General features: G+C 40.2%; 1 protein-coding gene across 8 annotated transcripts in view; it reads left to right on the top strand.

Annotated features, from left to right (window-relative positions):
• The window catches only part of CEP112 (centrosomal protein 112), a 182,232-nt gene that overhangs the window by 158,404 nt on the left and 876 nt on the right, over positions 1–22,952 (top strand). For all 8 annotated transcript variants that reach the window (XM_064522758.1, XM_064522757.1, XM_064522762.1 and 5 more), the window contains 3 exons: positions 3,689–3,778; positions 19,407–19,508; positions 21,928–21,992. In XM_064522758.1, the coding sequence (XP_064378828.1) occupies positions 3,689–3,778; positions 19,407–19,508; positions 21,928–21,992 (257 nt within the window). The remainder of the gene's footprint in view (positions 1–3,688; positions 3,779–19,406; positions 19,509–21,927; positions 21,993–22,952) is intronic.

Raw genomic sequence — 22,952 nt, forward strand, 5'->3', positions numbered from 1 at the left:
CAAAGCTGAGAGGAGGGGATTAATTTTGTACTTTGAAAAATTTAACTTAGTAAGTTCAGCTTTGTTTTCCGTTCGGGGAAAAAAAAAGCCTCTGATAGCCAAAAGTTGGCCTGCATTTTTTTTTTTTTTTACTCTCCTTTTAGCTTTTTTCTTTTTTACTATCTTTTTTTTTCATCCCAGCAGTTATTAAACAGGCATGTTGTTATTCTGTGGGTAGAATCTGACACTTTGAAGCCATAGAACTGCATTTCTAAAAAAAGAAAAAAAACCTCAAAAAACAAAACAAAAAACTTGTTTAATTTTACAAAAGGGCTGTTCTGTGGTGTACCTAGGGTAAGTTATCTGCTGTTTTTAAGAGTATGCTGTGTGACAAAAGCTTATCTGTCAGATACAGAAAAAGATATGATGGTTTTGGGTACCTGAAGAAATAGATATCAGAGCATTCAGGCTCTGACCACTGAAGATGAAGTTTTTATGACAATAGCGAGGATTTTCGGTGTGACCTTCAGAAGGGTGCAGTGCTCACGACATCTTTCATGACTCCTCCTAGAACACTGAAATCGCGGGCAACAAAATTGCTTATTTCTAATTGCCGCTTTCAGAGATAACCTTATGCACGAATCTGCAGCAACCATGAGATTTTAATGTTACTTTTTCGGCATGGCTTTGATCAAGTGCTGACCTTTTCATTTTTTGTCCACGTGGTGATAGGAAAGCTGGAATACCCATATGAACTCTCTGAGTCACTTGTAGGCTGCCCTTTATACCCAAACCTAGATTCTGCGAAGCGGCGAGAGTTGGTTTGCCCTCTGCTTGTCTAGGTTTATCATCAATAGTCAAAACTGTGAAGTCCGACAGAGAAGTTAGTGTTATTTCTGCCATCGTACCAACAACCAGTTATGATGTGGTTGGAAGTCTGTAAACTCATACAGTATATGCTATTTTGGATGACTGATGAATGGATAGCTGTAAGACTTGGTGGTTTGTTACAGATATGCACTATAACAAAAAAATTGTTTCTAAATTGTATTAGTTCAAGATATTGTCTGCTGTTTTAATGCAACAAAACATGTGTTGAGCACTGACAAATGCTGTCTAGAGTAGATGGACCTAGCAAAGACTGTGTGTCATCCAAACCTCCCAGGTAAATTACCTGAAGAAACAAATCACAAACCCTCAGATTTAGGAGAACCTCTCATTTTATGTTGTGCAAAATACACTCGCCTGTTGTAGGAAAGGAAAGTCAAAATGGAGAAATTAGGGAAGGAAATAGCACCAGACCAATTCTGCTCTCTGTCACCAAGTGGTTGCTCACTTTAGCAGGAGCTCTTTGAGATCCCGTTCTGCGTTCGGTACTTGCAGAGTTTCGTGATAGAATGTGATGTAAGTGTGTTCTCTGAGTTAGAAGTATACATATAGACCCCTATATATAAATGTATATTTTATTACTCTTGACCATCTTCAGGATCACGTGAAGGAGTGAAACTTGCTCTTGAGGAAAAGTGTTAGGGCCTTGCAGGAAGGAATCCGCTTTGGACGCGAGGCTGTCGGTATAGCGAGGGTTCCTCCCTCCTCGTTTTTCACCGTGCCAGGCTATCTTAACTGTATAAACTGATCACGTGGAAATAGCAGGAGAAGACGGCTCACGCTTTGTAGTTTATCTGGAATGTGCTCCGTAGATGTTCCTGAGAGTTGTTCTCCAGTGGTTTTGCCTGTACACTTTGAAGTTGGGGCAAGACTCTTGTCAAATAATTGGGTCTTCCGTGACCTTTGTGATGTGTGGAAAGGCCCCGGTCGTTCTGTATCACGTTTCTACAATTGCGTGACCTGATCGTTTTAGGTTTTAAATCAAGATAGGCTTGTTTGTGTTTTAAGTTACCATATTAGATGTACAAAAAGCAAACAAAAAGCCTACAATTCACACATATGTTTCATTATATTAATGCTAATTAAAGGTACTGCAAAACTTTTTGAGTGTAGAAGACTGGGGATATGTTCAAAGACTGGATTTCAATGTTTCTCAGCAGCAGTGAGCATGAAAGTCCCTGGGCAGATCTGAAGTTCATGCTTGGGTCTGGTTAAATTTTTTGGCATCAGAACATGTAATAGTCTTATAGCTATAAGACTTTAAAGTTAATGCCTGGCATCACTTCAAAACAATGTGCAAGATCTATCATAAGTAGTCCTCTTATCTTATCTCCATAGCAATTTTATCCTGTAAATGATTTGAGAGTACAGTATTTCAGTGCTGTGGAAAAGAGCAACGTTTTTTTTTCTGTTAAATCTTTGTACTGTGAGTACTTTTAATGATCCTGATTTATGTATGGGTATTCTACTTTGAGGAAGCAAATGATAACCGTATCACATGTTCTGAAAAATGCATTAAGAAAATATGGGCTTGCTGGTCTCTCCTTTGCAGCAAGCTCTGCAGAAGTTCTCTGTGCAGCTCAATTTTTAAAAAAGCTGCGCTGGGGCACCTTCTGGGTCACTTATAGCATATATCTAGTCTAAGTCTCTACTGTGGCCTAGTCCTGACTCTGCTCTACACTTTTCAGCTAGTGGGTAGCTATGCCTTAATTTCCTGGCATATGAAATATAACTCAAAATACTCCCCGCACGCTGCCCCGGCTGCCTCTGTGTTGGTGTCAGTCCAACGTACTCATTGTGCACTTTGCTTCAAGTCCGTGCTTGCAGTTAACAATGCCTTTATTCAAGCTGACAACATAAGTAAGCTTTTAGTAAGTGTGTAAGTGAATGTTAAGTGTGTATTCAAACATTCAACAATGCCTAGGAAACTTTAAAAAAAAACCTTTGAAACTTTGTATTGTTTGTTTGGTGCGTATCTCTTAGGAGTAGCAGAGACTATCAGCTCCTTGGGGCATGGCTGTTCTTTTGTTAAGCATATGACAAAAAGATCAAGGCTCTGAGGGGCAGCCGTAGTAAAAATAAATATACAAGAGGAGCAATAATGACAAAATAAATTTGTCAATGCATTTTATGAGCTTGGTTTAAAAGTGATTATTTCTGAACTAAATAAAGATTGGATAGTTGTGGTAAAGTTACACGAGCATAATATCCCTTTTATTTATTGCCGTTTTTACTTCATTTGTACGTCACATGCTAGATGTTACCGCAGGGAAGGAAGGGAGCTCCTCATCTCCGAGAGCTTCCGATTGAAATAACAGGGAGTACATTGTCACTGCGAATCCCAGACATGGTTTTCCAGAGGATGCTTCTGCTGATTTAGAGGAAAAGCTATTGGTACAGCGCGAAAGTGCTCCTAAGAAGCACAGATTGCACAAAGAAACTGATAACAAAAATCTGAGACAGAACTTGCAACGTTTCCATTTCACTTTCAGTCTTTGAGGGTATTTATTACATTTTTAGTATGACTACGTGAAAGCTATGATAGGATAGAACTCAGCATTTAACTATATTATTTAATGCAATTTGACAACTCCTGCTTAATCAATGATCCTACCTATGCAGAATCATTTTATCAATGAGGGTGGCAAAATTGGGCCTGTTGCTTCTTAGCAGCTCTCATGAATTGCTAAAAGCCCCTGTAGCTGAGGAGTTGGACTGATATTGCACTGTTTTCTTACTGAACCTACTGAACCACATTAACTGTGAGCTTTTCTGTCGTCCTGTGTTTCTCATGTGTTTGCATCCATTGGTATTGTTTCAGGCCTTACAAGATGAGATGGAAAGTTATCGCAATCAGGTGCGGTCTGCAGAAAAGAAGCTGCAACACAGAGAGCTGGAGACCCAGGAGCAGGTACCTGGCGCTGGCCCCCTACTTCTCTTCCCTTGGGCAAGGGGGGGTCAATGTTTAAAAATGATATCTTGCTTCAAAGCAAAAGCACATATTTTCCTCCAAAATTTTCAGCTAGCTTTCTTTTCTGTTTTTCTTAATAAAAGAGAATTAAACTGTCTGAACCCTACGGGCAAATACTTATCTCATGCTCTCTATTTTGGGTTGGTATTTCAACTATTCTAGCTGTTAAATGTTGCATTTATTTTCAAGTGACTGTACTGTTTTAATAGAGTGTTTGGGGACTACTCTAACCTGTCCTTTAACGTCTTGTATTAAGAGGATTACAATTGGACAATAACTGAGCTAAACATAATCTTTTTTGCTGATCTTAAGCATTCATTGTCCTAGCATGTTGTCCATAAACAGTTCCATATGATTAATATTGCTAAAATTATTCTGGACACTTTCAGTGAAATCAGAGATTCAGTTTGCTTCAAGCAAATTCATGCAGGTAATTTACAGACTGGTATTGAAATGGGAAGCGAATGGTCTGCATTTAAACCAAATTTAAATTGAAACATTCAGGAAAACACAGAGGTCGTGGGTATCTGCATCACATACAGACCTACAGATCTCCAATACAAATGAGTTTGTGCACCACTTCAGAACTTATTTGATGCTGATCGAACAGTTTCCACAACTGTTTTCTTAATCCAAACTTGAAAAAATAGTAATATGGGGTGGTTGTAGAAGAGTAATCATGCATTTAAAATATCTTTGCCTAGTAGTTGTTCCCTGCTTGCGAATGGGAACCCTCATTGACCTTCAGTGTTTACCTTCATGTATTTCCTCTCTGTAAAGTTAGTGATTTGCTATTCTTCTCTTTTCTCCCCTCTATCTCCCAAATCTAGAGGTTGGGTCGGGCTTATCAGGGCTGCAACACTTGTGGCATCTGAGAAATTTGGCGTAACCAGTGCCTGGCCTACAAGTGTTGCATTGCAGCTTCAGTCTCCTAGAAAAGAGCAGGAAAATTCGATGTCTAGCGGCACACTTGTCCCACGCAGGGAATAGCACTGGGCTGCACACTGTGACAGTCCTATTCCAGGTCTCTTATTTCTGTTATTTTTTTCTTTGTTCTTTGCCACTGCCTTTCTGCCTTTATTTTCTGATCCTTTTTGAGAGGGGATCCTGAAGGAAGAACAAAAAATAGCTGTCTGGAACACGAAAGGGAAAGGCAAGAGCTCTAGGGAGCACAGGATGATCCCCCTTTTCTGCCTCAAAGCTCTCGCCTTACGTTAATACCCTGTCCATGCTAAAATACTGAAGGACTAGCTCAGCTGGGGAATGTACCCTTCTCCAGTATATGTGGATCCAAAATGTTATTTAAATCACGCTACACCAGCCAGCTTAGAGCTTTTCTGGCAAGGTAGAAATACATTAGCAGATTTATGGTAATGCTGATGTATGAGTTAGTCAACTGTCTTGTCTCTTCCATTCATATATTGAGAATTTCTGAATAGGCTGGATCCATTGAGGATGCTGGTGTTTTGGTGGCTTTGCTTTTTTGCACAGAAAAACATTTTTGAAAGTTGTTAGCGAGTCTTCTCTGTGACTGGTTAATCCATTAGTTATGCTTATCTCTCTGGAATAAAAATACAAAAATGTGTGCTTTGACACACTTCCAGTTACTATGTCTTGGCCAGACTACCTGTAAACATGTTCGTCAAGCATTAAGAGTAGCTAACATCTAATCAGCTGATTAGGTAGCTGGAATATTTAAGGCAGCTACTTAGAACTTGCTTTCTGCTTTTACCAAATATTGTCTGGTAGAGAATTGCATAAAACATCAAAATTTATGTTGGCGCTATTACAAAGGCCACTTTTCTGAGCTTTTACATGTCTATAAATAAGGAGGAGAGAGGGTTAAACAGCTTCTGTTTTTCATTAAAAGGAAAAATCTTGTGTTTTGATTCTATAACAACAACAAACAAATGAATGAGACATGAAAAAACATTTTGTTGTGCTTTTAATTAAAAATAAAAAGCTGTTTCTCGTTATGGCTTGTTGGGTGGTATCGTAGTGCTCCATGTTTGTCTCTTTTTGGTGCAATGTCTTTATGACTCTTCAGTCTCCAAGAGTGACTGATGGATTCATGAAGCTTAACTCTTTGTTAGTAATAAGCCTTCGGTGGTTGTGCAGAATTAACCTTTCTTTATTATAATTATCCAGACAGAGTCTACTTATTGACACAAACCATCCCAGAAATAAAAGGGGGAAGTAAAGTATGTTAGGAGGACTGTGATGCCAAAGCAGTGAGATGTCTAGAGCTGAGTGTGGCCTTCCAGGTCAGCTGGTGCTTTTGTGAAGCTTTTTTGTTCCAGTTTTTCATGCTACTGTATGGACTCGTTTTTACTTCTGTTAACCTTTGTGGTCCTCTTTACAGTGTGAGGAGGTAGAATCACCTTATATTTGTGGGTTTTTTTCAGTGATAGAGGTCGTTGATGATACTGCGGTATGGCAAAGTTACACAAATGACATGTTCCAATCTAGATTAACATACATTTGTCAAAAGCAATTATCATTCATTATGTTTTCAATACCTTTATCTTAAAGTCCCCAGGAACTTCTCCCCCTTTGAATAACCTAACTAATTTTATCTTTTCCATAAAGGTTGTCCTGTCTCTGCTCAGCTGGTTTTCTAGGGCATTGCTGTGTGTGCTCGGTAATATTACTCCCAGACTGGTATCTCAGAAATGTGTGTATGATCTTTCTTCATGTCGAACACTGAATGTTTCATTCAAAAGTGAGGTGTCTGACTTCTTAAGATGTGTAATTGTATTCATGGAAAGCGGCAAACTAGAAATAGGTATAGCATAACTCACATTGGGTTGCTTGATAGATAGTCCAAGACAGTTAAAGCAATCTCTGGAGGTTCCTGGAAAATCTAGGTACATCCAAACCATTTCCTTGTAAATCAGTGCTAAAGTTTCTTGTATCTCAGTAGTATGTAAATCTGGGAACTAGCTTCCCATGAGCTAATCCAGTTTTGATTATGTTCCTGTATTGTATACTCTTATACTGTAGCATTTGGTTGTCTCCAGTAAATGCATGGGTCTAATGCAAGAAATCTTTCATTCTAGCAGAAATGTTTCCCATTCCTGAACCATACCGCTTCTTGCAGTTGTCCCTCTTAATTAAAAAATCTAAGTTGCTAATGCAGCAGACCTGACATCCTACGACGTGTGTGTGTGTGTGTAATTAAATACTATGCGTGTCAGTTAAACATATGCTTTAATGAATATGTGCAAGAAATTTGGCTGAATTGGAACCTGTCTAAAAATTAATGGTAGCTATCTTGTTCTTGCTTAATTACCTAGATTTCTTTAGAATACATTATTTCATTTTTAGTTCCTTTTTGTAAGGGTAATCAGCACAACTCAAAATATTAAAAAAGCTCCAAGAACCTCTATTGTGATAATCACATGCAAGAATTTTTTCAGAATGTGGATTGAGTAGCTTTTTCATTCCTGATTCTAATGTTTTTAAATATAGAGGCGAATTGGGTATGATGTAAAATTTATAATTGGGAGTAATAGAGGAAAAAAAGTCCCTCTTATGTTCGCAAACAATGGAAGTAACATCACTAACGGTATTTAAACCATAAGAATACTCCTCTAAGCAGTCATGTCACAAATAGAGCCTTAAAGGAGGGAGATTTTGTGAAGACAGAAAATCAATTATGTTCAATTCATGAATATTACTGAGGAAATGAAGGAGAATACCAATATAGATTTCCAACCCTTTAATTTCTTTTTTCTCAAATAGATTATAAAAAAGGAGAAAGGACTTATCTGAGTAAGGATGTTGTAGAAGCATTTGGAATAAAATGGAGCAGCTTATTTTGTTAAGTGGATTTCACTCCAGTGTTCAAATGAAAACAGGAGCGATAATTGCAAGAGAGCTATGATTCAATAGCATTCAGTGAGTTTTCTTTTTTTAATGTTTTTTATTCTGACTTGCTCAATTTTTTATGACTGCTGGATATTTACCACATTCAGCCTAACTTACTGTTTCCATGCCAACTAAATATATTTGTTCTCAGACGACTGCTGTGATGCATCATTCTCAAATTTTAGTTGCTATGTAGCATAGCAAACTTTTAACATTTGCCACACCTTAGTCTTCATGGGAATAGTGCTCCTGTCTGCAGATTTGTGGAGCTATGAGTAAAGAATCAGTAAGACTGAGGTGACCAAAATATGCCTGTGTCTAGAGCATGCGCCCCAAATTGTTCTTGATACAATGAAGGCTGGAAGGCTTGAGTAATATTATCCCTGTTGTTTAGGGCATTTGGCTGATAGTTCTTCTCAGACTCATTTTTAAAGATATCCAGACTTTTGAAAATAAATGTAGTCAGATAAATTCACATAAAATCTTTGCCTTAACTTCCATTATTCTGGACTGCTTTTATAATTGCACTGTGGCTGTTATCACAAGTTTGATGAATGGCTATACATGCTCTGGAAAATCACGTGGAGGCAGCGGGATTTCCATCATCTAGACGTTGGTGAAACGACGCAGGAAGTTTGCTTCAAAACCAGGCTCTTTTCTGTTACACGAGGACTTTTAGCTCAGGTGTCTCAGATAATCGCAAAAGCTGTGCTGTGCTTCTGGGACCCATGCCTTGAATTCTCATGGTCAAAACTTGACCCTGGAATTTGCAGGCTTTCTCAGAGAGTTATCTTTGTCAGCACATGTCAGAGTAATCTAGAATCAGGATAATAAGCTCTAGGTTAGGTATTTAAAAATAAAACCTTTGCTTTCTGGCCAGCGGCAGGTGAGGAGCACTCTAGACAGTCTTTGTTTTCCAGAACTGACGAGCACTTTGGAGACTGCGGAACAAATAGCGAGCATCCGCTGGAGGTAGTGACGAAACTCTGCCATTTGCTCTGCTTGCTTCAGCCCACTCTGTTGAACCTCTTCCAAAATTTTCCCCTAGAGACCCATTTCTGCTCCCACAGAAATGGGAAGCTTAGTCTACATTTGAATGATCTTAACCGCAGAAGTGATTCATAGTGAGAAAGCCTTGCCTTGTTGCTGGCTACAAACCAGCCGATTAACCACTTGGGCAAGCTGCCCTGTGATCGGGACCTTGCAGGCTCTGTTGCAACGGTGAAGAAAGTGAGAATCGTAAGGAAGTTTCCTTTGTGACTGTCAAGGACAGCAACACCAAAGGCTGTCACATTAAAATCGTGCCTGCACTTTCTGTATGTGATCAGTGCCTAATGGAGAGGCTGGCTTTAAAAAGCACTTGCTTTTCTTCAGCTCTGCATGGCTCGGAGGAAGGAGGAGGGTGGCTCCCTGCCATGCTGCTGTGCATGCTTTCCAGCCAGTGCTCTGCCGACGTCCCAAACCCTGGGGTCAGGAGGCTACTGCACGCTGCAGCCGTTTTCCTTCCATGAAGCATTTCTAACATTATCATTAAGAAATTTATACATCTAGTGAAAAGTGTGAGAGAGAGCAGCCAGAATAGCATAGCTCCCCCCGCCGCAGGCTGACATCTGAAAATCTGCCAATTTAATGTCTGGAGAGCGCACAACAGAAAATTTATTTTCTGACTACTTATGGTGAGCAAATTTAAAGTTTAAAATATTTTCATTGAAAAGAAGATAAGAGGTTGGAGGACCCCATAAAAACAGTGAAGATGCACGTAACGTGAGAGAGCATGCTGGTCTGTCTGTTTGATATATGCAGAGCAAGGCATCCATTCCTTGGTTTGTCTTTCTCACTTGGGACTTCCAGATAGAGGCTGTTGAGGAGACAATCAGGCCGATATCTTTGTAAGGGACCTTTCATGGATGAACAGAGAGATAAATAAGCCTATATGTGGACGAAAATGTTGACTAACGTGAAATGGGTGCTGGCATTATTTGGAGCTCGATTCTACCACCTCTAAGTTGGTTAGTGTCTTACTGTGCAAGTAATTCCATTGATACACTCGTGAATCACTTTGATGTAATAATGCCCCCCAATTTTTAATTAAGACCAAGATTGTTACAATAGTAACCATATAACTTTGTATTCGACATGTTCTATAATATATTTTGTATAACATCTTCTTTAACAGCCTGTCATGAAAGGAATGCAGAATTGAGTAGAATATAGTAAATTCTACTGCATAAAATGAAGTTTCAGAGTAACAGAAGGAGGAAGAAGCTGAGATTCAAGCACAGAAAAACAGATATTCAGGTGGGATTTGAAAGGAGTTGGAAATCAATGGAGTTGAAAGTTAGCAGGAGCTCCATATGGCAGGAACTGCGGGAGAGAAGGTTCTCGCACCAACGGCGAAACCGTCAAAGGGAACAGAGGGAGACGATGCTGTACGTGTGGAAGCCAATGATCAAATGTTAACTTGGGTAATCAGACACAACTGGAGAATGCACAAATAAGTATGTACTTAATAGAGCTGAAAGAATTACTGTAACGAAGTAACCAGCTGGAAAAAGAAAGGAAGACAGAAATTAGAGTGCAAATAGTTGAAAGGAAGAAGAGAATTTTTACTGAAAAAAGAGTCGAAGCATATGCTGGCATGCAGGAATTAGAAAGGATTTTAAAATGTCGGTTTTCTACCTCTACTTCTTAGGTATTAGTGAATGAGAAAGAAAGCCTTCTTTTAAGAGAGCAGTGCATCATTTTGGAGTGTCTGTGGTTTGTTTGCATATTATCAATTAAGGGAGTTGTGTTCTTTCAGAAGCGTGCATGGACTAGTATAAAGTAGGGCTACAAGGGACAACAGTGCTGGTATTTAATGCAGGGAACTAAAAGAGGAGAAATGGCAATGTGTGCAGGAACCAGCTGAATGACAGAAGAGAAGAGCAGAGACACCTCACCCCCAGGCAGGCTCTCGGTGAGGCAAAGCCAGTTAGTGACTTGTCCCATTCATTTTTTTCGAAATGATGAGATGCCTGGATGGAGCTAAAAAGGACTGAAAAAGGCCAACTTTATGCTGTTCTTTAACATCATTTATTGTGAAGTATTATTTTGTTTGTAGCTTAGTAAATACCAAACGCCCTCTGTAAGGAGCACGTAGAGGAGGTATAGCCGTGGCTGTTGCCTGCACTAACTGGGCTCCAAGTTGAGAGGACTCCAGACTTGCCAGCTGTGAAGCTCTGTAAATCTTGCAGCTTCTTTTCCAATTTAGATGCTGGTTAAAGTTTTGTTCTTGAAAGAGAGGAAATGGCGAAAACAGAAGTAGCTTCTGATTATCATCTACAAAGATTTGCTTCTTCACACAGTGGGAACACATTGAGCTTAATCGTGCACGTTGCTGAGCGTTGTCAATCCTCGTGGTCGTTGGTGAGCGCTCGGCACCTCTGAGGATCAGACGCTGAGATCTTAACGTGCTGAACCGTGCCACAGTGGAAGGGATTATATAGAAGGTAACACATGCTGGAATATAAAACTGAAATACAGGAATGCGTTCCAGTGGTGGTGTCAGAGATGCTCGTAGCTTGATTTCAGACTAGTTATCTTGATGACCTATTAGAATTTCTCTGCCATTGACAGAACCATAAATTAATAGCATGTGTCTTTAGATTTGGCCCAGCAGTGCTGGTGGGTTACTGGGCTGGTTCAGATTTTATTCTTACACTGCAGGTCAGCATGTGTAAGGTGTGTTTGGAGGCTTTTTCCTCCCAGCCCGAGGAGGGGAACACCACTGACTGCGTAGTAACGACCTCTCAGGCCAACGAAGAACAGCACTGACAAGAGCCGAAGGAAATACTGCTCCGGCACAAAGATGGCATCGGTGATGAGTCACTCAGAAAGAGGGATAAAGAAATCAGGGATCCTGAAAATCCCAAGCGGAACAATAGCGGAGCCCTTAGGAGGGGGAGGCTGAGAGAACGGCGAGAATTTTCTAGCCACAGCGTTCCTCGTTGCTCGATGGCATTGGCAGTGAAAGCTTTGATCCCTGTCCACCTCACGTAATCCCAAGAATGCTGTTCTTGCCATATGCAGCCCATGGGGTTTTTTTAAAAAAGTTTTGCCTGACTTCCCTTCCTTTGCAGTTATGAATTATATGGACTCTTATTGCCTCACTACAAATAAAGGATTTTCCAGGTGGGAGATCTTGGTTAAGAGAAAAAAAGATATCGAAATACAAACCACTGAAGTACTAAGGTCTCTTGGACGCATGTCGAAAAAAGCTGACTTAGAGCAGAAAGCTCAGACCGTGTCGCGAGCAGCTCTGCGTAACCGCAGGTCCCTGGGGGTTCGTGATACAGCAAGGCAGAAATGTTTTGGATGCTCAGCTGGTTTACTAGCTAAAGACAGGAGAACAAAGAGGACAGCTGTGCCACCAATTTGTGTTTTCTTGGGACTGTCAGGACAGGGTAGGTTCTCCAGCGGTGCTTTCTCAGCGGAGAGCAACACGGTGTACACTTGACAAAATAACTCGCTCAGCTGATCTTGCTCGGTTGCTCTTTTCAGCTGAGCCAAATCCATGCAATTTATAGCGCTCGTTACTTTTTTAAGAACTTGAGAACGTTTGTATCAAATTGCATTACATTTCTTTAAATCTGTAATGACCGTATTTCAACACGCGTTTCGCAACACAAGTAGAAACTCCCACTCCCTGGAAGGCAAGCAGATGTGGACTGAAAAGCAGTGAGTGCCCGTCTTTGAGTATGTTGTAAAAGGACAAACGATCAGGCCTTGCTCTTCATCGAAAGATTTGATTCATCTTTCGATTTTCATTTGAAAAAAATGATGCAGCAGATTTCAAGCTCGCATCAAATATTTTGAATAGTCTGTTACAACAGAAGCATGAGGTTATCAGAGAGATCTGCACCTTAAGGAAATTGCGGGTTTGGGTAATTTGGTCCCCTGGTCGAGGCGCTTGCCCAGCATCCCCACGGCCGGCGGACCGGCGGAGAAGGGGCCGGTGGGCTCGGGGCTCTCTGGGAGCGGAGCGGTCACCGCGGAGTGCTCAGGAATGCTGCGGAGCCGAGGAGGAGTCACTGCAGTTAGGGAGGACACGGACAAGCTGGGATTAATCATCCGTTCGACATCCTCCGGGTTGGTGTGTGGATTTTCCGTTTCGTTTTGTTTTCCTTTGTTTTAGCTGGGATGGCATCGTAGTCGTTTGTCCTTTGCTTGCCCTCTTCCAAGTGCATGCAAAGCGTTCCTTCAGCAGTCGTCCCGTCACCTATGCAAAGCCGACCTGTGCAGCATTATCGTCATCCTCATTTAGAGAGGATGAGGCTTTAGTCTGAGATTAAATGATCTGCCTACGGCTGAAGGAGTTATTTTTACCTTTTTGGTACCCTGACCTGTCCTCAGATTAATCGCAACAGTTTTCACATCTTCTCACAGAGATGTGTGCTGTGGAACAGATGCATGCCATCTTTTAAGAGACTTTGCTTTTAAACAGCATTATAACATCTTTTTAAGCCACATACCATTGTTTAAATAATTCAGGAAAGGATTTGAGAGAGACGGGAAATTACTTATCTCATCTTACTCCCTTGAAATGTGGAGAAAATTCAATAATAATTAGAAGATCTTAATTATGCCTTTTGGTCACTATCCTCATATTTTATGGCACACTTGTAATTACTATGCTTCACAAGTATTACAGGCAGAAATTAAGATACTAAAAAACCATAAAACCTTAGTTAAGTGAAGTGAACTGCCTTGTGATTCTTATCTGACATAAACAAAATGTTAACTTCATGCCCTCCAAGAAAAGTTTTTGTATTTTTTTAGGAACTGGAACAGCTCTTCTGTGGTCCCTTCATTTGCTTTGGCATTGCGTACTCCAGTGTTTTATTTGCATTTTCCTTATGCTCCTCTGGTTTGAATCAAGTAATTTACAGTTGGGAGATCTGGCGAAGATTGCATTTGTCTTTGGTTTTTTAGTGGATTAAAAGGGGATTTTGCACAATCCTGAGTTCCCAGGGCTGGTGCGCTCTGGATGATAAACTCAGACTGAGGGAGCTCTTGGAAGATGGACAGGGAGAGTTGGCCATCGGCAGTCCGTAAGACGTGGTCGTGGCTGTAGGAGCAGGCTAGAGAGAAGCAGAATATCCTCTGCTTCACAGGCTATGCTTAGCACGTGCACTAAAACATATCAGGTCATCCTGAAGATGAAGTATTTCTCCTGGATGTGCTGAGGTGGTTTCTTTCCAAAGGGAAGGAGATGGACTCCAGTGCAGCCGGGTGCTGCTGGGACTGGTGTTCCTGGTCCGTCCCGTGTCCCTGCCTCTAACCCGTTCCACACAAACATGCTTCTGACACTTCTATAAAAAAGCAGTAACACGGTATCTCTGCAACCCTCTCTCAGCTGGGCTCGCTCTACTTGAAGGCTCCTTGAAGTAGTAAAATAGAAATTTGCCTGATGGCTTGGCCTGGAAAGCTGTTTTGGAGGTTTCTCTGCTGAGGGTCCAAAACAAACTCTTACCTCTTTCGAGATTGACTGATGACCGACTACAACAGGACCTCATTATAGCCTGCCATTATAACCTTCCTGCCTTCTGTGTAGTTAGTGAATGGTTTGTCTCATCGGTTTCTAACTCACCATGCGACTAACCCACGTGTGGCAACCTCAGCTTTCGGTTGTTTCTGCTGACACCGAAGATGATTAATGGTAAAACTGTAAACCTCCTATGCTAGCCACCAACCTGAATAAACAAAGACCAATGTGGCAGCTTAATATTAAAACCTATAAAACCTTCCTGGGGGTTCCTGAATTAAATCAACTCACCAAAACGGGGGGAAAAAAAGAAATCATTCTCAGGACTGAAGAAATACGAACACAATGGTAAATGAAATAGAGCTATCCTCATCCAGCAGACTAAAGCCCTCCTGAGGGCTGAAGAATTGCAATTTTAAACATCTCTCAAGGGTACAAGAGGAGACGCAGTATTTGTGGATCCTAGGGAGGCTGCTTGAGGCTATAAAAGAACAAAAACGCCTTTAAGGCAAAAAAAAAAAAAAAAAAGAAAAGAAAAAAGTCCCTGCAGACATACCTTTCATTGGTCAAAAATAAATGTTAAAAAATAAAAACCTTCCCCCATGAAAATTAGTATATATTAGCCCACTATATGTTATTTTTCAGTTATAAGAAGTAATTTAGATTTTTGCTATGAACTATTTTAATCTCCTGGGTCAATAAACCTTGATAGTAACTTCAGCCAAAAATATCAGCATGTTGTTTATCATAATATGACAGGAAACAGCTGGGACCTTATTTTCATCTTATTGTGATGCAATTATTAATGAGCACAGTTGAAAGTAGCATATCTTCGAAAAGTTGCCTTAGCAAACAAACAAGCTGCAGTTGTATCCCGAAGATCAGTTTTCACTGCAAGAAAGTGTGTATGTCTCCTCTCTGAGTAAGAAATCGGCCCCAAGCAATGCTTCGGCTGCCAGGGGTTGTTTCTCATTTTCTCTCTCTTTTTCCAGCCAACACAGTAATAAGTATCTGTACTCTAAAGCACAGTATGTATTTCATCCTGACTTTCCAAAAAGCACCTTCATTAAAAGGGAATAATCCTCTTGCCGGTTTGCAGAGTTAATAGCAAATGTAACGGCGTTGCGAAAGCAGGTATTTAGAGGACACTTGCAGATTAAACTAGAAAAAACAGTGGCCAGGTTGAAAGAAGACTGTTGCACAATTAGATGTAATTATTGCACTCACCGAGCCGTATTAAAGTTTTTGGTTAATTTAGAATGAGACTTACTTGACTTTTCTTTAGGAAAAGTTATAATGAGGGGCTGCGATGCCCGCTCTTGCTGCGTGCCCGGCACCGGAGGAAGCCCAAGGGCTCTGCGGTCAAGGCGCGGTTGCAGCGTGTTAGTTATGCTGGACGTCACCACCGCGTCCCTGCCCGCCACCCGCGTCGGCGCCCGCCGACCCCTTTGCAGCCTTCGCGCGCGTGGGTGAATTTCTCTGCCACTTCATTATCTCTTGCTTGGAGATTAGATACGTATTCATATCATCCAGATCCTCTTATTTGCGGAATACCTCTTTATTTTCCAAAGTTGAAAAAATAAAAACGTTTTGCTGTTCTAGCTGCCTGCTTCTGCTCCTATCTCACCAAGAACAAACGCAACACATGTTGAATTAACTGAAATGTATGTTTCTGCTGCATCAAGGTCCCCACCCAAATAAACTGTTGGCTTAAAAAATATTTATGCTGGCAAAGTACCTATGCATAACTTTGTAAGCCTTTATACTAATAGTAGCATAAATTTATCAGAGTAACTTAAAAAAATGTAAAACATAAATTTTGATCACTGATGCGTATATAGGCAGAGTTCAAACAAGGTTTCCTGTCTCACCATTTTTTTCCTGTTATTTCTTTATATGTGCATAGTGGCATCACTTAATTGCAGCTCACAAGGAAAGCCTCTAATTGCCTATTTGCATAGAGATTTGGAGATTTCTTCTGCATGTTGGAATGACTCATAGACAGTATTTTCCTTAAGTTTCATCAGATTGTTTTATTTTTTTTTGTATTGATAATTGTACTATGCATAATGCATATCTTGGCATGACCTGCTCTTTGCAAAAGATGGTAATTGGCCCATCTTTCAGTAAACTTTGTGTTTAGTTGCCATGTGTTGTCATGTGTTTAGTTGCACGTGCACACGTCGCAAGCTGGAACTTACAGCTCATGGCTGCTGCTTCTTCAAACGTAAGCCTGAGTTTTTGATTTGTGGTCACAATGGTAGATTTAAGCAACTTTGTAACTGAAATATAACTAGCACAAAATGGTGTTGGTGTGTAAATGCATTGGAAGGAAGACTCAATTTGAAGGTTTAACATTATTTTATAAGTTAATCCAATATTGAGTCCCTTTTATATTTTATTTACATATTCAGCTACCAACCCAGAAGAATACCTAAGTGCTTGTTTAGTTTGAATTATGTGATTAATCCTCTTCCAACAGGATTAGTTAAGTCCAATAGGAATAGTTAAGTACAGATGTAAGACCCTGATTTAGTAAAGTAATAAAATGTCCAAGTAGTCCTGTGAGATTCAGTGGACAAAGCCGAATGAGAATCTCGGTACTTTTTCTGGGTCAAGATTCACCAAATACAGTCACACTGGGGAGATGTGAACCACAAACCTACTTCTAGTATCTTGACATAACACCGCTTTGTAACAGTCCTATTTACTCAACATCTGTTGAATAAGATTATGGACTAAAAAGTCCTTTAGAAGTAACTGTTTTTGTGCAAACGTCTGACCTTGTAACATGCCTAAAATACCGGAACCTATTTGTTGAAAGTCCCATAAGCCGTAACATAAAATGAGCTAACATGCTGTCTACTTTTTACTTGCAAATTACAAATACATGAGGCTGCACGTGATATTTCAGCTTGGAATGCAGCAACGTTCAAACATTTTGTTTAGTCTGTCCGTTTGTCGCTTCCTCCGCTGCAAACAGGAATGTGTTCTAGATCTCTGAGGTCTGCTTTCCTAATCACCGCAACCGGAGTGCGTGCTGCGCTTTGCCTGGTGTCGATTCTTCCTTTTGTATTCCTATATACTTTAAAGCAGAAGACAGGAATTAGATCCCTCCCTTAGACTTCCCTCCTCCAGACCTTCTGCTCTTCTTTGTTAAATTGCTTTGCAAGCTTTTCCGCTTAGGTGAGTGAAGACAAGTGTCCAGCTTATGGCAGAAGAGTTAATTGTCTGATGATAATATTACTAGCTTATGTGAATGGAATGAACAATATCTTCCTGTTAGTCAGATAGCCTTGTCCAGTTATGTGCAAGAAGATTTCAAGCACCGACACACAGCAAGGTCACCTACGATGTTCTCATCAGTAGCTTGACAAGCACAAGCACGAGGAAGTCCACAGTGCTGTGCTACACTCAAGCATCTACAGCAGATGTGTAGGGGCCCGTGTCTGTACGGAAGGGTGGAGGTTTTTAGATATTTGTTTTCCAGGATCATTATAGTCCTATGATTGACAGAGAGTTTCTGCTGCCTTTCCAAGATGCGAGCCTAGATTTTGGATATTTCTTACGACTTGCTCCAGCGTGGAGCAGGGTACAGTGGGCTGGTCTGGGCATGGAGGGCTCCAAGTGATTTTAGTCCCTTGTTGGTTTGGGGCAGTGGATTGTTTAGGTCATCAGTAAGGTGGAAAAGTTAAGTATGCAAATAATTAGAAAATGATTACTGTGGTTGATAAACTCTAAGTATAATTAACGTCAAAGTACATAGCACAGCAAAAAATGGACTTTTTTCAAAGGTACTAAAGATGCTGCAATATATATGTGTCAGAAATGCCAGCTGAGATACTTTAAATCCCCTTCACCTTGACCTTTCACCTTTAAACTTTTTTTTTGAAAACTTTGAAACAATTCTTTCCTCCTTCTCTGAGCAATTTCCTGCTGAAATTGCAAAAATAAAGGTTCTGATGCAGTGCCAGTTGAAGACAATAGGAGCATTACTGTTCACTTACTGAATATTGAATAATACCTCTAAATGTCTGTTGAATATTTATGTGCTTATGGATTGTTTCCTGATATGGACTGGATGTCCTGAGCACCTTTCAGGATTGTCTCCTACATGACAGCTTGTTGGCTGAAACGACTGATCTCTTCCATTTCTGTGTTCCTATAGTTTGTGTCTAGTTACAGTAGAGGCAAAACTTTCTACTGATATTTTTAAGCATCCTCTGGGAAGAAGTGCTCAGACGGTAATGTTGTCCTGCTAGACATTCTCATTGATATGCAAGGGGATCACACGCTAATCTATGGGAGATTCCGAAAGACATCCCAAACTTAAGCATTCAAAAGAGCTGAAAGCCCCACCAGGCTTTTGGGCTTACTGTACAAAAGGATGTAAAGGTCAAACAGAGAGCAATAGCGTGTGGGACCGGGTGGAGAGTGAAACGCTCTGTCTAGAAGTCTTTTCACAAGGAAGATTTTATTTCTACTCAAGTTAGTACCTTCAGTGCTTAGATAGAAAACTAGTGGATTAACTATTTTGACTTCAGTTCACTAAGAATGACTGAATCATGATCTGTGAAAAAGAGCAAGAAACAACGTGTAGATTTTGGGTATAATAACTTTTAGGCAGGTTTTCAAATGCTTGTGTGAATATTGACAAGCCGTTAAACCATTTGACTGTATCAATGAGCAAGTGTCATTAATAGCCTCAGAATGAAGTCCAAGAAGACACAAACTGTAATGAAAAATAGTTGCACCATGAATTTTAAAAAGCTTTAAAAGCACCTTGAAGTTGAGAAATTTTGTAGATATCTTGGAAAACACAGTAATTCACCTTGTTTAAGGGAGTGACGAGCAAAACATCACCCTCCTGATGTGGTTCAGATCCCACCAAAGTCAAAAAGAAAACTTGTGCTAACTAGGAGAGCTGCTGAAGAACAAGTTGCAAAGTTTACATCTCTGTAAATGTTCTATTGAGATAGGTTTATAAATGATTAGATCTGTATTGCTCTGCCTTTCTTCATTCACACAAAGCCTCTTCCTTTCTCTCTGCCACTACGTAGTCTTACCCAAATTTGTGTTTTCTTGAGGCTCCAAATTGGGAAGAAGAAGCAACAAAGTTACTCTCCTGCCTCTAAGACTAGCCGCCTGTATTTTAATTTTTCTGTTCTGTTTCAGATGACCCAAATACGACAAGAATATGAAACCAAACTCAAAGGTTTGATGCCAGCATCTTTGAGACAGGAACTTGAAGACACCATTGTATCTTTAAAATCTCAGGTAAATTTGTATTATTTATCTCCAGTTTTTTGGACTGGATTACAAGCATTTCTTATAGATGAGGAAGTATGACTGTCTAAAATTTGGCCAAAATACTGAACTGGTCTCAAAAATAAATTGTGGCAGCACTCTCATGCTTCTCAGTCATCCTTCACCAGGATTTTTTCCCCCAATTCTCTTATCTTGAGAGCTACCATATTATATCTTTTGATCCCAGATTTTGCTTCAGTTGCCTGTTGAAAGTAGAAAATAATGCTGTATTCAATATTAGTCTTTTTCACAACTTTTTCAAGATAGCATACAGTTAACTCTCATCTTTATTACTCTGTTTCTCCAGAAGGAATTAAAGGATGCACGTAAGGGGTTCAGAAGAGAGCGAGAAATCATTTTGTTTTCTTTGCAGCCTGTATAATGAAGCAAATGGGATATTTCTTTTAAGATAGTAGTCCAAATTATTGTATTTCTTCCAAGTTTTCCTTTATAAAGAGAAGAATGTGGATTTAATAGATCCAGTAAGGCTTTTTCTTTAATATTGCAAAACACTGGCTCATCTATAACAACAGAGAATCAATATTACCTATATGGCATAGACTCTAAAACTGGCTAATAGAAATATCAAAACATTATTGTGAATAGGGAACTATTAATTACTCGGCTATGTTTCTAGTATATGATCCCAAAAGAAGTTATTTGACACTGCCCTAGTCAGTATGTTAGGAGTTCAAAGAAAACATAATGTTGTCATTGCCCGAACTTGCAGAGACATGAAGGTATGAGGAAGGGTAAATAACAGTAAATAGGAGTGACCACAGATGTAGAATAATCTGTATTTTATGATAAATTAGTCCAAATAAAACACTGTGAGTGTTCACAAATGGCCTAATGCAGGACTGTGCATTTAAACATGTTAAGAAGGACTCAAACTCTGTCTTGGGAAGAAGGGAAGAAACAAGAACAAGATGTGGAAATCGCAGTGGCTAATAGCAGCTGGCCATGAGCTCTGAGAAAAGCAGAAGCCCTGAGGACACGACACGCCGGTTTAGGCTTGATACCAACACACACCTTAAACGAATTTTCAGGACTGTTTTTTAAGCTATTATAGATCTACATGCTCTCCATTTTTCTTTTTTATGCAATCTCTCCCTATGGAGAAGATTGTAATTTAATGTATTTGCTGGTTTTTTGTTGGTTTTTTTTTTTCACAATGCATAGAGCTTTTTTGCAGTGTTTTTGCTATGCATGAGAAGTTTCCCCTGGCAAAATTTGCCTTTAACAGAAATAGAAAATTTACGTAAGAGAAAGTTTCATATTCCTACGTGCTAGTAGCAACACAACTTAAACATTGTGGTTGTAGACATGCTGTTTCACATGTCAAGGAATCCCTGATGGAAGTGATGCTCTTTCTCATTTAAATAGTTGTGGGAAATAAAGAGTTAAGGTTCTACTGGGGAAATCTATTTCCAGTTGATAGCAAAAAGCTATTTTTAAAGTGTGGTTGACTGCTAACACTGTTGGGTAGAGAGCATTCCACTGGGGCTAGTACAGGGATACCGCACCTCCGAAGGGGTTAAAAAATAATAGGCTGTGATATCCACCTGCAGGGCTTCTCTGAGCATCAGGAGCATTTCAAAAGAGTAAGAGTAACGACACACACTAAAAAGTGGGTGTTATCCCAGAAATACATAGCTGCTGGCAGTACTTCCCGCGGTAGGCTGTAGTCGCAGGCTGCTCGCTAAGCAGGGCTCTGCTCTCCAGCACAGGTGTCCTGGCCTTCGAAAATTGTTGAAATTCCTGTTTGCGAACATCAGACAAGACGGGCGATGGAATCTGTGCACCTGTCAGGGTTATTTATTGTCGGAGGAGGAGGAAGAGCACAGGCTGGGTAAAAGCGCCAAGCAGGGATAAAAATAAACAAAAAGGAAAATACTTTATGCTTGGGCAAAGTTTTCCAAAATGCTGCTAAATATAAAGTACGCTGCCTAATTGTCTGCTCTTGGTGAGCTGTCCACAAGTGGCTGCACCGTATTAATACACATTAATTTTCATACGCTCCAAGGACAGGTGAGTGTGTTCATCACAGAAGTGCGGGAAGCAAAGAACTGCCTTTATATTGGATTTGAGAGTAGAGCTTGGGTTCCCAAACTGTTGTATAATCCATGTGTTAGCACAAGTTGAAGTTAAAAACCATCTTGACTACCTACAGCCTCAAAAGAGTAGATAGTGCGCAGCCAGGTACGCTGACCAGGGAAGCCACACCAGCAACGGTCCATCACGCACTGCAGTTAATTCTAGTACTCAGCCAAGCTGTTACTGCGTTTTATTTAGGCAGCATAGACCAGAAAGTCACCGGATATGAAATCAGTACAAAATTACTAATTAGGATTTTGTACACCGTTCTCACGTGGGGTGTGTTTTGTAGGTAACTATTCTGCAGAAGAGAGCAGCGGTCCTGCAGGAAGAACTGAACGCCTACCGCACGAGAAGGTACGTGTCTTTGATCTGCTCGTACCGTTTCACACCTCTGCATCCCAGTTTTTGAAGTTTTACAGCTTAATTAAAACACTCAAACATGGTAGCAGTTTTAAAAGATCCTTATTTCCAGTAAACAAGCGTCTGAGAGTTTTCCCAGTGCTTAGTCAGTACTGTGAGAGCAAGATTAGAGAACTCGCAGGTGCATTACAAGTCTGGGCTTTGCCTCTGCGTTCATGATGAGACAGTGGCTCAGTGCACAGCTGCAGCTCTGCGGTGATGCCACCTCCTTTTAAGACAGAAAACAATGATGCAATGCGTAATATTCCAGATCACATCTTCAAAGTACCGGATCTTCATGAGCCTGAGCTTTTTTCCAAACGTTTACACCCTCCAATATGAATTATGGCAAGTGCTGCAGCAATAAAAAGACTTGCCATGCCTTTAGAATAAGTGATTCACAAGGATGGATGAGTAAAAGGAAACTTCTTAGTAAAATCACTCAGTCTTTTAATAATTATACATTTCATTGATACTTTCATATCTCACAGGAGGATTTCTGCAAATGATAATGTGTGCTTCTAGAAATAATGTAAAAATGTGTTAAAAAAAAGGTAAAAATCTGTAAAAATGTTAACAGTGTGAAAGTTGCCTGAAAATATTAATCTTAAAATTTTTGTTAACATGAATTATCTAACGCTAATTGGAAGATGAAAGTGTAACAGATTCTCATGCCGTAGCTTCTTGGTGATGTGCCCAGTGTAGGTGACTTTGCCAGATAACTACAAAGCTTGAACTTAGTCTCCAAAATCTTTCCAGTAAGAGCAATGGCATTACAAAGGGATGCATTTTATCTCAGAGTTTTCTGACTTAGTGTCTGCACAACTAGGAAAATAGATACCTAAATAACTGTGTGACGTTCAATCAGGCCCGGGGGGGCAGGTGGCCAAAAGCTGAGCGCGGGAGGAGTTGCGC

This window comes from Dromaius novaehollandiae, chromosome 18 (assembly GCF_036370855.1).
Source record: "Dromaius novaehollandiae isolate bDroNov1 chromosome 18, bDroNov1.hap1, whole genome shotgun sequence".
Taxonomy (NCBI): Eukaryota; Metazoa; Chordata; class Aves; order Casuariiformes; family Dromaiidae; genus Dromaius; species Dromaius novaehollandiae.